Source organism: Halichoeres trimaculatus, unplaced genomic scaffold, assembly GCF_033239565.1.
Source record: "Halichoeres trimaculatus isolate MK-OKI-2021-1 unplaced genomic scaffold, fHalTri1.1 fHalTri1_scaffold_3, whole genome shotgun sequence".
Lineage (NCBI taxonomy): Eukaryota > Metazoa > Chordata > Actinopteri > Labriformes > Labridae > Halichoeres > Halichoeres trimaculatus.
Window position 1 is genome coordinate 37,765,249 of NW_027437181.1, and position 12,781 is coordinate 37,778,029.

The 12,781-nt window shown below is 40.9% G+C and overlaps 1 protein-coding gene across 2 annotated transcripts in view; it reads right to left on the reverse strand.

Moving 5' to 3' along the window:
- lrrk1 (leucine-rich repeat kinase 1) overlaps positions 1–12,781 on the reverse strand; it is an 88,891-nt gene that overhangs the window by 38,380 nt on the left and 37,730 nt on the right. For both annotated transcript variants that reach the window (XM_074666169.1, XM_074666170.1), the window contains 10 exons: positions 12,284–12,498; positions 8,221–8,385; positions 7,592–7,764; positions 7,364–7,484; positions 5,608–5,767; positions 4,949–5,127; positions 4,635–4,732; positions 2,996–3,167; positions 2,113–2,282; positions 499–638 (listed from right to left, as the gene is read on the reverse strand). In XM_074666169.1, the coding sequence (XP_074522270.1) occupies positions 499–638; positions 2,113–2,282; positions 2,996–3,167; positions 4,635–4,732; positions 4,949–5,127; positions 5,608–5,767; positions 7,364–7,484; positions 7,592–7,764; positions 8,221–8,385; positions 12,284–12,498 (1,593 nt within the window). The remainder of the gene's footprint in view (positions 1–498; positions 639–2,112; positions 2,283–2,995; positions 3,168–4,634; positions 4,733–4,948; positions 5,128–5,607; positions 5,768–7,363; positions 7,485–7,591; positions 7,765–8,220; positions 8,386–12,283; positions 12,499–12,781) is intronic.

The following is a 12,781-nucleotide window of genomic DNA, read 5'->3' on the forward strand; positions in this document are numbered from 1 at the left end:
TCCACCCTGAGAGCTGACAGCTGGACTGATGTGACACAGACAACACACTGTAATACACTTTGATAATGCACCTTTCTTTTGAGGGACATAAAATAATAAGAAGACGCTGCAATAAAGCAGGATTTCACTGGTCAGCATCTCACATGTTTTTTTTTAATTTTTTTGCTTTTGTTGTTGTTTTGCAGAGTTGCTTAAATAGCCATGGTAAAGCAGAGATCTTGAGCTTATCTAAGCTTAGACTCACAGACTGCTAAAAGAAGTCATGTTCATCTTGTGATCTTAAAACAAGAACATAACTTAAATGAAGACCAGATCCACATGTTTATGAATCACACTGAGTGATTCCCTCGTGTCAAACAACACTATTTGTGTCTGGGCGTTGGCTTCTTCTCTTCTCTACTAAGGTTAGGACTTGTTTCCCTTTGATCTAAACATACCACAACAGCATCCAGAGCTAAAAATCAACAGTTCAGTTATTCCAAACACACGAGGACTGACCTGGGAACCACTGCTCCATCAGGGAGTTGACGTGGTCGGTGATGAACGCCATGGCAGAGAAATCTCTGGTCTCTGACTGGCAGATAATCTTTATGCCTCCGCTCTTTTTCCTCTTCCAGTTAACGTCGGAGGAATCCACACTGCAGAGGCACAAACAGACTGATTTCAGTGAAGGGTTAAACAACTGTTCAAATTACTGTAATTAAGTGGGGTTTTTTTTTTGGTACTTGTACCCTCATGAGTATTCTTTTCAAGTGTATAATTTTACTCATACTTGAGTACAATTTACATCATGTAATTTATTTCAATACTTTTAAAATCAATAGTCCCCTCTGAGTATGCCCACCATTTGAATCAATATTCAAACCTTCCATCTGCATATTGGAGCCAATAAAGCTGTCTTTATGTTATTGGTGACCACACCAGTGACATAAAGAAAGGAAAACACTGCCACTACAAGCTCAGGTGTCTGGATGTGATATACTAACAGAACAGTGTTGATACCTGACAAGTGCCAGTGGTCGTACGTAGAGGAACGTTTCATGTACAGAGGGAGAAAAAGAGACAGCCTCCATTTATCCTGAGTGCTTGCCATCATTTTCTGAGATGTTAAATGAGCTGTTATTAAGACGGTGTGTCTGAATAAGCAACATGTGGAAATGGACGTCTCACTCTCTGTATGAATCAATCAATCAACTATCTTTAGACGTTCGTGTCTTGGATAGTTTGTGATGTTAATGTGAGAATTCTTCTTGTACTTTTCTGTCAAACTCTCAAACACATGCCATTGACGCATCATGCAAACAGCGACGGGGTCGCAAATTATTACTGGTCACAGATTTTTCTACAACACTGGCAACATATTTTTTAAGTGGAAACAGTGTGTGTGTGCATGTGTGCATGCATAATCAGTCCTCTCTTCCTTTTTTTTTTCTTTTTTTTTTACAGCTATAGAGGTTAAATTTAGTTAATTTAGAACGTGTACAGAAATAGATTTTTTTGCAGTGTTCCAAAATTTGTTTACACTTGTGACTTAAATGTGTTTTCCTTCAGTGCTAATCTCAGTGATGTAATGACATGATTTTATATTCCATTATCATACTCTATTTTATTGTTATTGCATTACTGCACTTTTTTCTTGTTGGGCTGCTGTGACAAAAAATTTCCCCTGAGGGGGATCAATAAAGAATATTCTATTTTTTTCCATTCTATTCTATTCTATTCTATTCTATTCTATTCTATTCTATTCTATTCTATTCTATTCTATTCTAGTCTATGTGTGGTGGTTTTCTTATCTCTACAGAGGAATCATCCATCAAAGATTGAGTAGCACCATTACATCACTCTTACAGCAACCGCTCCTCAAATCAATGTGAATGTCTGCTACTGACAACTCAACAAAACATCCCTCATTTCAAAAGTAACTAATACTCTGATCAGATTTTCAGAAGAATACTTTGTACTTTCACTTAAGTATTATTTTAACCTCAGTACTTTTACTTGTAATTGAGTACAATTTAAGCAATGTAACAGTACTTCTACCTGAGTACAAACTTTTAGTACTCTTTCCACCTCTGTTTTTTTACTTCCTGTCCTTTAAGAGCCAGCTCTGACCTGAGGTAACCTCCATCAAAGGTGACCAGCAGCCCCTCCTTCCAGTAGATGGTTTTGCTGCGTCGGACTCTGAAGGTGCTGCAGCGGTTCCTGTGCTGGTTTCCAGCAAAGTTATGGATCACAGAGGTCCTGCTCTGCTTACACCTGGCATTCCTCTTTGGTTCAAATGACTGCACAAACACAGAAACATTGGTCATGAGCATTCAAATCTAAAAGAAGTGGATGCTGTTTCTGATATGGGGCCTCTCAAGCCAGATGTTAGTTACTGAAGCAAACATTAGATTTTATAACAGTCTTAACATTGGATTAGTGATAAGAGCCCATCTGTTAAAGGATGGAGCTGACTCCTGTTTGAAACAGTTCCCTTTGAATATCTTGCAAGCGGATTACATGCAAAGAAAGATCTGTTTTACAAAGTCTGGCAACCTTATTTGGACCATATTGGACCTGATTTCTGTGATATTATTGTAAAAGGAACTTTTTGAGTCTGGATTGTGACCTGTTGTAAACATAAGAGATATTGGCCTGTATCGTTGTATAGAACCAGATCCACCTGAACTATTTGATTTTGTCTTTGATTTGTTGGTTATTGTGCTTACTTACTGACTATTGGGTAATTTCCAATGTATGCTAAATTTATTTACTGTATAGACTATGAACATTCAATATATATAAGGAAAAAAAAAGAAAACTAAGCTGATGAGGATGGTGATGTTGGTGAGGAAATGATGATGATGATGATGATGATGATGATGATGATGATGATGATGATGATGATGATGATGATGATGATGATGATGATGATGGTGAGGTAGCTGTGAGGTAGCTGTGATGGTGATTATGATAATGATGATGATGATGATGATGATAATGTTTCTAGTACCTGCAGGTCCATCTCTGTGAGGCTGATGAGCATCCTGGCGATGAAGCGCTCCCAGAATCCAGCAGGAACAAAGCTCATCCTGATGAGGCGCTGCAGGCTGTTGTTGGTCTGCTGGTGGAAGCCGTGGATATCCATGGCTGGTTTTGGGGGGAGGAGGTGGGGCAGCAGGTAACTACAGCAATAAGAGTATATTTAAAGGATCAAGTGAGAAAGGACAGATAAGTGCTTGTTGCTCAACAGGGTCTCACTGCAACTACACTCAAACGACTCACTGGCTACGTTTCCATGCAATCATTAACCCTTTAATATTCAGAATATTAGCAATAACTTGGTTGTGCACAGCCATGTAAACACCAGAAACCTTTTTTAAAAACCGGAATATGCTCACATTCTGATTTTTAAAACCTAAAAATATCCCCCCTGGGTTCTTCCTTTTCTAACCTGAACATTTGGTCAGGTATACGTCAATCAGGATAGCCCAATCCAAAGGAACATTAATTTGTGTTCTAGGCATGTTCTGTTCGCAAGGAATCTTGGTCTTTTTGGTACAGGAAGTCCGCTGTGGTGGTGCTGCTGTTGTTGTTATGAATTCAGGAAGAAGAAGCGGAAATGACGCGCACTGCATTGTGATGTTCCCCATGCATCGCTGTTTTGATCGGTATACCATGTAAAGAGGAATGACCCTGCTTTCTCACAAGGGGTGAGTATCAGCAAGAGCCTAAAGATATGATACAATAAGCATCACAATGCTTGGGTCACGATATGATAATGTCACGATATCTACTGAAGTACTCTACCCAGTAAACTACTTAATTGAAAACAACTTTTCTGTTTTATTGTGTAACGATTGTGAAATAACCCAAATTGAATGCAGGGTTAGATACATAAACTTAACTACTGTGACATTAAACTAATGCTGCAAAGAAATTATTGGGTGAAAGACGTGGTCACTTGGTGAAACTGATAAAAGTCACTTGGCGTAACTAATGTTACACATTAAAAATTTGATATCGCACAAAACATGACTATGATTACTTTTTTTTTATCAGTCTACTACACTGTAAAAATTAAACTTAAAATGATTTTAAACTAACTGACCAAAGAATAGAGAGAAAACATTGATGTTTATGACCTCAAAACCCACATCATCAAGTTTAGGAATGAAATCTTTTGAATATACTTTGAGTTAATTTTTATTATACAGTTTATGGGCAACATACAGCAGAGTAGCTCTTCAGCGCCATCTTCCACAGTGGAGGTGCAGGAGACTTATTGGACCTAAAACTCGCCTAAAATATGAATTATATCTTAACAAAAATACTGATATTGAGAGCTGAAATATCGATATTTAATCACAGTTCAAAGTATCGCGATATATTGCAGTATCAATATTTTTTTTGTTTTTTGTTTGGTTGGTGTGCCAGTTGATCCCTTATTTCCAGATGGGCGTGTAGTGGCTGCAGATGTTTCCTGCAGCACCATGAGCTGGAGGTAGTTATATTTCTATTTCTGGATTATTGGTAAAATGTTAGGGATGGTTGGTTTGGTGTTTCCAGCTGTTGTCTAGGCTTGTGTCAGACATGCTCTACTATATTCTGCTGTCATTCACTGTATCAGGAGAGTAACAAACATATTTAACCTGTTGTTGGCCACAGGCAGAGCAATCTCAAACTTGGCCAGGAACTGGAAATACTGTTCTTCAGTCTGCTGGGTGAAGCCCGTTCCTACCAACAGCATCTGCATCAGAGAACATCACCACAGGAAGGCAGGGGTTAACATCTGCACAGAAAACAGCTCAGGAAGCTAAACCATTTACTCAGAATCACCACAGATTGTTTCCCTGCAGCACAGGGGCAGCACAGGGGTTTTCAGATACAGAGTAGTGACAGAATATTCAGAGAATATTCAAGTTAAAAAAGGACTGACAGTCATCTCAGTACCTCAGAGTCTTACCCTGAGGTCTTCGGCTCGGATCACTCCGTTCCTGGCGACAGAGCGGGAGGACTTGAGATGCAGGATCCTTTCCAGACACTCTGACAGCCAAACAGGACACAAGAAGTACAGGGTGCACAAGCCGTGGCTGGTGTCTGGGAAGTGCAGCAGGGTTCCTGTTTCTATCAGGAAGCTGAGGGCTGGAGGTGGATACAGGAAGGAAAGCTGTTAAAGGCTGTTCGATCAAGGATGGAGTGAGTAAAAATCTACTTCCTGGGTCTTCATACAGGCTGCTCTCCCTGGCCCTGTTTGAAATATTATGATGCTTTGAAAAAACAGGGTTGTAACAGGAGCTCGGGGAAAGGAATCTGACTTAATATCCTAGAGAACATTTCCTGAGGGGTCTGCCCTGATAAAACTTCATTTCCTTGTGGTGAACTTCTCAGTCACCCTTACCTCTCTGTTCTGCAGCCTACAGACATCTTTAACAAGCCTACTGCTTTAATAGAAATCACTTATCTGGATGAATGTCTGTGTAACCTCCACCTCCTCTGACAATGGCGAGCAGAGTTTGAGGATGCTCTTCTTAGCATTTTGAAAGTTCATGCACCTTTACATTTTCCCTCCATTTCTCCACACAAATAGTTTCTGCAGGTTTAGTGCTGAGTAAGTCACAGTACCTGTCTGCAGGTCCTCGTAGTCTCTGATGTCACTTCCTGGGTTTTGTTCAATGATGCAGTCTAGCTGGGCCTCGGTTAGGTATTGGACCTCTCCCTCAGCATCTCGCCTCTTCTTCTCAGCGATCACAGCCTCCTGGAGAGTCAGATAGCTCCTGGGAATCTGTGGGATGGAAAAATCTGTCTGTGCTCTGTGATAACATGACAACAAGAGGAGTTTGTATTTTCACAGGTTCATTCTCCCAGCTATAGGTGCTTTTTCCACCAGAAGTTCCAGGCACCTTTAGTTCCAAGAACTATTCTTACAGGAACTGAATGGTTCTTGTGGCCCAATGTTGTCTGCATTTTCACTGAGATAAAAACTCTCTGGGTGATCAGCCAATCAGAGACACACCACCACCCCGATCCCCGTGTGCCTTTGGGGTGTAAATTAACACAACAAAAAATCTTTACACGGAAACACTAAGGGGCTGAATATGCTGCAGTAAGCATATCAGGCCTGTAGACGGCACTATAACTGTGGAGTCTTTTGGTAGCCCTCTGCTGAAGTAGAGGTGGGCTGATCACCTGCTGATTCCAGATGCACATAAAGTTGAAAGGCAGTCAGCAGACAGATTCAGCAACACAGTACTCCTCCATTGTTACTGTTGTGGTTGTCCAGTTCATGCATGGCAATTAAAATGACTACAATTAATGTGTAATGCGCATGGGCAAAGCAGAGTGTGACATTAGTGTTTCCACTGAAACTCTGGCTATGGTGGCAGCGGCATTTCAGAAAAATTCCACTCTGGAGGCCACTATCCAAAGTTTCTGTTTCATGCCGGCTAAAATGCTACTTCAGTGTAAACAAGAGGCCGAAACACAACAACGCCTTTGAGTTTCAGCCTAAAACTGCTTCCGTATAAACGGCCCCTTAGTCTCTAGTTACAAAACCCCTGAAGTTCTTCAAAAGCAACTAAGGACGCAGTCACACTGGCAAGCCGTGCTGTGCTTAAGCACGCTTCAGCCCTAAAGCACGTTTTGAATGGTCAGTGTGACCGCAACCGCGCCATGCTTAAGCTCGATTCACTTCTCTGCTTTGGCACACTTCAGAGAGGTGGGCTTTGGAACGTTTTTTTTTTCATGCAAGAGCACAAGCACGTGGACAGCGCGTGTGATCCATGAGGTATGATCACCGTGAGTGCACCTCTCGACATTCATTTTAAACAAAGCAGGGGTGTTAGAGGGCTGTGTCGTGCCAAAACAACTTACCACAAGTCTAAAAGTCTCTAAAGTTGTAGTAGAGTTGTCTCTGTCTCGTGCTGACTCTGATGAGATCATGCTTCATGTAAACAGACGCTTCACGATTACTTAGGCAGGCCATGCACATGTGATACCTACTAAAGTCTGATTCATATTGGAATAGTGTGACCGCCAGCCGTACTCTCCAGCGGGGAAACAGCTATGCAGGGGATCAATCGTGCTTAAGCACAGCACGGTTTGGATGGCCAGTGTGACCACGCCTTTAGTTCCTGGGAAAAGTTCCCTTGGTCAAAAAGAACATGAACACAGTGCCCACTTGGGGACTGATGTTTACCATTAAACCCATGGTGTGGATTCTTTCTGTGACAGAGGTGCTGTGAGTTATCCAAACCCAAACGTGTCAAATAAGCAGCTAAAGCTCTGTGTAATGGTTCGACCATTTAATAAGGAGACAGATCTAAGGATGGATAAGTCAGTACACACTGTTTGAGCACTATACACAGAATGACTCACTTACCAGTCTGCCCAGCAGTCTGCTGCCCCCCGCTGAGCTGCCAGTGTCCTTCATAGACAAAGCCACCTTATGGATCAGCTTCTTCAGGCCATTCAGGCCCTCAAACGTCTTACAGGACACTTCACTAACCACACAGACACACAGATTCATTAACACAGGCATCAGACTAAGATCCTGATGAAGCTCTCAGTCATCAACACAGAAAACCCTAAAACATGACAGTGTTCTTACTGCAGGTGTTTCCAGGTGATGTCAGGGAAACCTGAGGCTCGAGCCCCTGATGGGGATCGACACAGAGCCAGGACGTAAGCTCTCAGAGTGGCCAGTCTCTCAGTGCGAAACTTGGTGTCAATGAGGTCCAAGTGAGTCCCCACCACCAGAACAGCAGAGTTTGGGGCTCGAGCCTGTGGACCATGACAAACACAGATAACATTGAGTTCAAATCAAAGACAAATAAAAAAAAAACAAAGATTACACACACAGGAAGTTTAAAACTGTCAGGTTGCTGTAAAGTGACAAGCCAACCAGCAACCCTGCCAGGAAGACGTGATTTAGTGCGTGTTAGTAATGTAGTTTGTGACGTCAAAGGATGCAAGTTCTGCAACACATTTCCATTTCATTACATCCATCTGACAGTTTCTGGTTCCCGCGGTCTGGGCTGGATTAATTTTCCTTTAAATCAAGACACTCCTCTCATCACCACTGGAAATACAAACACCATCTCTCAGCCCAGAATCAACCCCTCCTTGCTCATCACACATGCAGTGTATCAGCTGAAAGTGCATGTCTGTGAAGTTACACTCAGCTCGAATGTGTGTGTGTGTGTGTGTGTGTGTGTGAGCCTGTGTGGTTATCTTCACCTCGATGTTGAGCAGCCATGTCTGCAGGTTGGCCACAGCCTCCTCTCCCAGAGCCAGGTTCCAGACCACCAGGTACAAAGCCTTATCAGTGAAGAAACACTGGTTCACTGTGGACATGCTGGCTTGACCACCGATGTCCCAGACGTTAAACGCCACCGAGTCTTTCTGTGTGGGAAAAACCAGAGCTGAGTGAATTTAAGGGGGGGGAGCTACGGAATAAAACATCAGGTGAATAAAGACATTAAAAAGCCTGAATCATTGTCTTAGTTTTTCTTTAAACTGACAAGTTGACAGAGCTCACTGTGGATAACACTGCTAATGACACTAACACTATTAGCATCCCTTTAAAAGCTGCAGGAAATCAAAAATTCAATTCAACAAAAACTTTATTTGTCCCCAGAAGGAACTCAAATCTCACCCTACTAAAAACAACACTTACATCTTTGCATGTCTAATAAGACTGAATGATTTTGAAAAAAAAAGCTAATTGCAATTTTTTGGGACCAATATTGGGATCCAGCGAGTGATTTCTGGGGGTGGGGTTTATCTTCTGCATTATCAACTTAACACAAGCAATAAATCATTCTATAGTACGACCAACACTAAAAAGGATATTGTCAACATATAAATAATTCTTTCCTGTGGGCCAGGCCTACATGTTATGATGAAATAAGATGAATTGATTATTCTAAATTCTTGCTTGTGTTGTACGTCGGTTTGGACAAAAGCTTCTGCTAAATGAAACTGTAAACTGTATTATTGATATAAATAACATTTATTTTTTAGCCATTGCAATAACAGTAGAATATCGACTGATTCATTTAACTTCAAACCTTGAAGACCTGTAATACTTACTTACTATCCAGAAAAACTAGGATATTGACTTTTGCTGGTTTTTCTAGGAAGAATGAGTACAAGTTCATATATCCCCTGCAGGTCTGTGTACATGAAGCTTTTTTGTTCTTTCCTTTCCTTCTTTTTAAGTGCAGCCTTTGCAATTTGAAAATTGCTCTCTTTTAAATTTGAAAGTCGGTGAAATTTGATTAACTTTTTAGCCCCTATGGCTTAAGATGGTTTCTAGTCCTTACTGAATAATCAAAGCATTTATGGCTTTTTAGTGGAACAAAAAACGGTTGAATCACTTACATACCCTAATCTGCTCTAATTCCTTCATTGACACAACAAACTGCTAATGATCATAGCTTTTATGGCGATCATCCAAACACGTTCATTTATTAAGCACCAATGAAAGAGTATTAGATTCATTACATCTAAAGCACACATGATATTATCTCTTATGAGTTTATTTAATCAGTGAGCAAATGTTTCTGTAAAAGGGACCACTTTGCTGTTGTGTATAATCTAAAGGTAACAAGGAGGAGGAAGCAGGATGTGTAGACATTTGAGATTCTAAATGGATCTTTGAAAAAGTATCAGCTGGGAGTTGATCACTCCAAGGCGCCATACTGGAATCAGGGGAGTAGTTTTGAATTGGATGAAAAGTTACTTAGGAGACAGTCAACAATATGTAAAGATAGGAGAGAGTTGATCAGAATGTCTGGATATTATATGTGGTGTCCCACAGGGATCAGTACTGGTACCTCAGTTATTTCTCTTATATATTCATATTTTTCAAGTATCCTGTTTAGTTAAATATATATCATTTGCTGATGACACAAGCATTTTCTGTTCTGGTGAAACTTGGAAACAACTTGGGGATGTCATCACTTCAAAATAAAATACAGGGTGGGCCAGAATGATTTAACCATTGTATATCTGTATTTGTTTGCTTAGCTTTTGTCATAGAAAATAAAAAATTTGGATAGTTTCTCTTAACAGGCATAGCTTTTTGATGTACCTGAGTTCATTTGTTTACTCCTAATGATTGTTGAGTATGGCATCGAAGGGTAAGCGTGACTTGATTGTGGCCTTGAAGGAAGCTGGACTAACAACAATGCAAATCATGAAAAAGGTGAATGTTTGTCGTAAGACTGTCTACAATGTCATGAAACCATACAAGGAGACTGGAAATACCACCAGCAAGCCAATCCCTGGAAGAAAACGTCAAGTCCGGACCAAAAGGGTTGTTGAGATGGTGAGGAAGAGAATCCAAAGGAATCCTCGCAGGAGCATGAGAGCAACAGCAAAGGAAGTGAACATCTCAAGAACTTCACTGAGAAGAATTGTCAAACAGGATCTTGAACTGAAAGCACTAAAAGTGCAACACAGACAACTGATTTCAGCCACTTCTAAGAAAAAACGGCTTGACAGGGAAAATTATGCTGCAGGGGATCCAGAGTGCCGCAGACAAAGTCCTGGTCTGGTCTGATGAGAAGATCTTCACTGTTCAGGCAGAGGTCGATTCCCAGAATAACAGGGTTTATGCACATAGTTCATCCAGATTCATTCATAATGTTGATTTTCAGGCACACACAAATGACTTCTTTTTTAAATCCAAAGCTTTTAAACTGTGTGACTTGGTGGAGCACACACCGGCTCAACTACTCTGCAAAGCGAGAAAGAATCTGCTGCCAAACAACATTCAGAAAATGTGTCATGATAGAGAGTGCGGTTTGACCACCCTGCACCACCTGAAGCTCCAGTGTTCCACTGAATGAAAAAGCCCCAGATCATGATGGACCCCTCCACTGTGCCAGGTAGAAAACATCTCAGGTGGGATATGCTTGTCATGCCAGTAACATTAGAAGCCACTTGGACTGTCAAGGTTAAATATTTTCTCATCAAAGAATAAAACTTTTTTCCACCTTTCAATGTCCCATGTTTGATGTTCCCTGGCTAAGTCTAAACGGGAAGTTGTGTTGTGTTAAAGGAGACGAGGTCTTTGAATTCCTTTTTTGTTTTTGAAACCCTTTTCCCGCAGATGCCGTCTGATGGTTATTGCACCAGTAAGAGCCTTAATTTGGGTCGAGGACCACCCTGTGTCTTGACGGACAGCCAATCGGATCCTCCGGCTCAGCGCAGGTGTAATTTTTTTGGGTCCACCACTTTACTCTTTTGTTCCATGATGCTCAGGATCTTTCAAAAAAATTTAGAATGACTGTCTTACTGCGTCCAACCCCAGCAGCAATGGCACACTTGATGATCCAACTGCGTTCAAGAAGAGACAACTTCTTAGCTTTCGCTATCAGGAGAGCATGACCGTGTAAATACCTGACAGAAAATGAAAATTTGGGGCAGATTTTGGTTTTAATAGCCTTTTGTCTCAAACTTTTGATCAGCTTATAAACAGCTATTTCAGTTTACTTGTTGTTTTCAATAAATTACTTTTTCAAAGTGCTTTTTGTCAAACTCCCCCTTCTTGCTTTTGCATATTATAGCACTACTTAAAACCTCATTAAGATCCAAATGTGCAAAAGGTAAATTCTAGCAATTTTTCAACTGGTCTTAAGAATTTGATCAAGTATGTACATTGTATATCCACTGAACATGTAAATTGAACTGTACACTGATATTGTAAGTGATTCAAAGGCAGTCTTATAACTGAATATGACACAATTCAAAGGGATAGGATTAAATAAGTTGATACTTCTTTCTGCTTCTTTTTGCTCATGTAAGCTGAGAAATTTAGACAGTAATCATCATGTTTTGTTTCCATTTTGTTCTGATAATTATTTATTTTTGTTACTCATGTGAACAAAATAAAGTAACTCAATCAATCGTATAGATAAAGATGGTTATAACTCCAGAGGGACCTTTCACCGTTTGAAACGTTCTCATCTCTTCCACTTCTTTTGTTTGTAACAAAGTGCTTGGTATAAGAGCTTGTTCTTCTGGAATCAGTCTATCCATCTGCACAAAGAGCACTGCAGTTCTGAATCAACCCCATCACTTAAGCTCACTCATGTAATCTCTTCAGCCTTCCACCTGTTATTGACAACATGATGACCAAACTCCTGAAACAAGTTAAAGCCCCCAGTGGCTCTGCTATCCTCTCAGCCTCTGGTATCTATTCATCAGTGTGGTTTCTTATTATCTGTGATTAAAAACACCTGGAACTGAGTGGAGAGAGTATGTATGAATGAGCTGTTTGTCTCTTCCTTACGCTATTTTTCCCGCCGTTAGCCTTGTCCGGCTCCCAGGTGGCAGTAGAGATGCTGCACTCTGTGGGGGTGAACGGGGAGGCCCTTCCAAACTGTAGTGCCTCCAGCAGGGTGGTCTTCCCCTGCCGCGGTGGGCCGATCACAAGCATCTTCAGCAATCTAAAAGGTTCTGCTTTTCGAAGCTGTGCCCGAAGGAAAGCAAGGACAGAACCTGGACCTGAGGACCAGAGGCAGCATGCAAACATACTTAAACCTAGTTTACATCACTTTTATCTGACTGATACTTTGAAGAATACAACATTTAAGGGTCAACAAAACTAGCTTCAAATATGTCTGACATACATTGTACAATGATATTTTTAAACACACACAAAAAATCGAATAATAGAGATGATGCTAGGGAAAGTGGGCAGTCACATCATCAAATGGGCTGATAGTAAACCTGCAGGTGAGACACTCTCACCTGAAGAGAAACATATTAACCATGGGAGTATTACTGA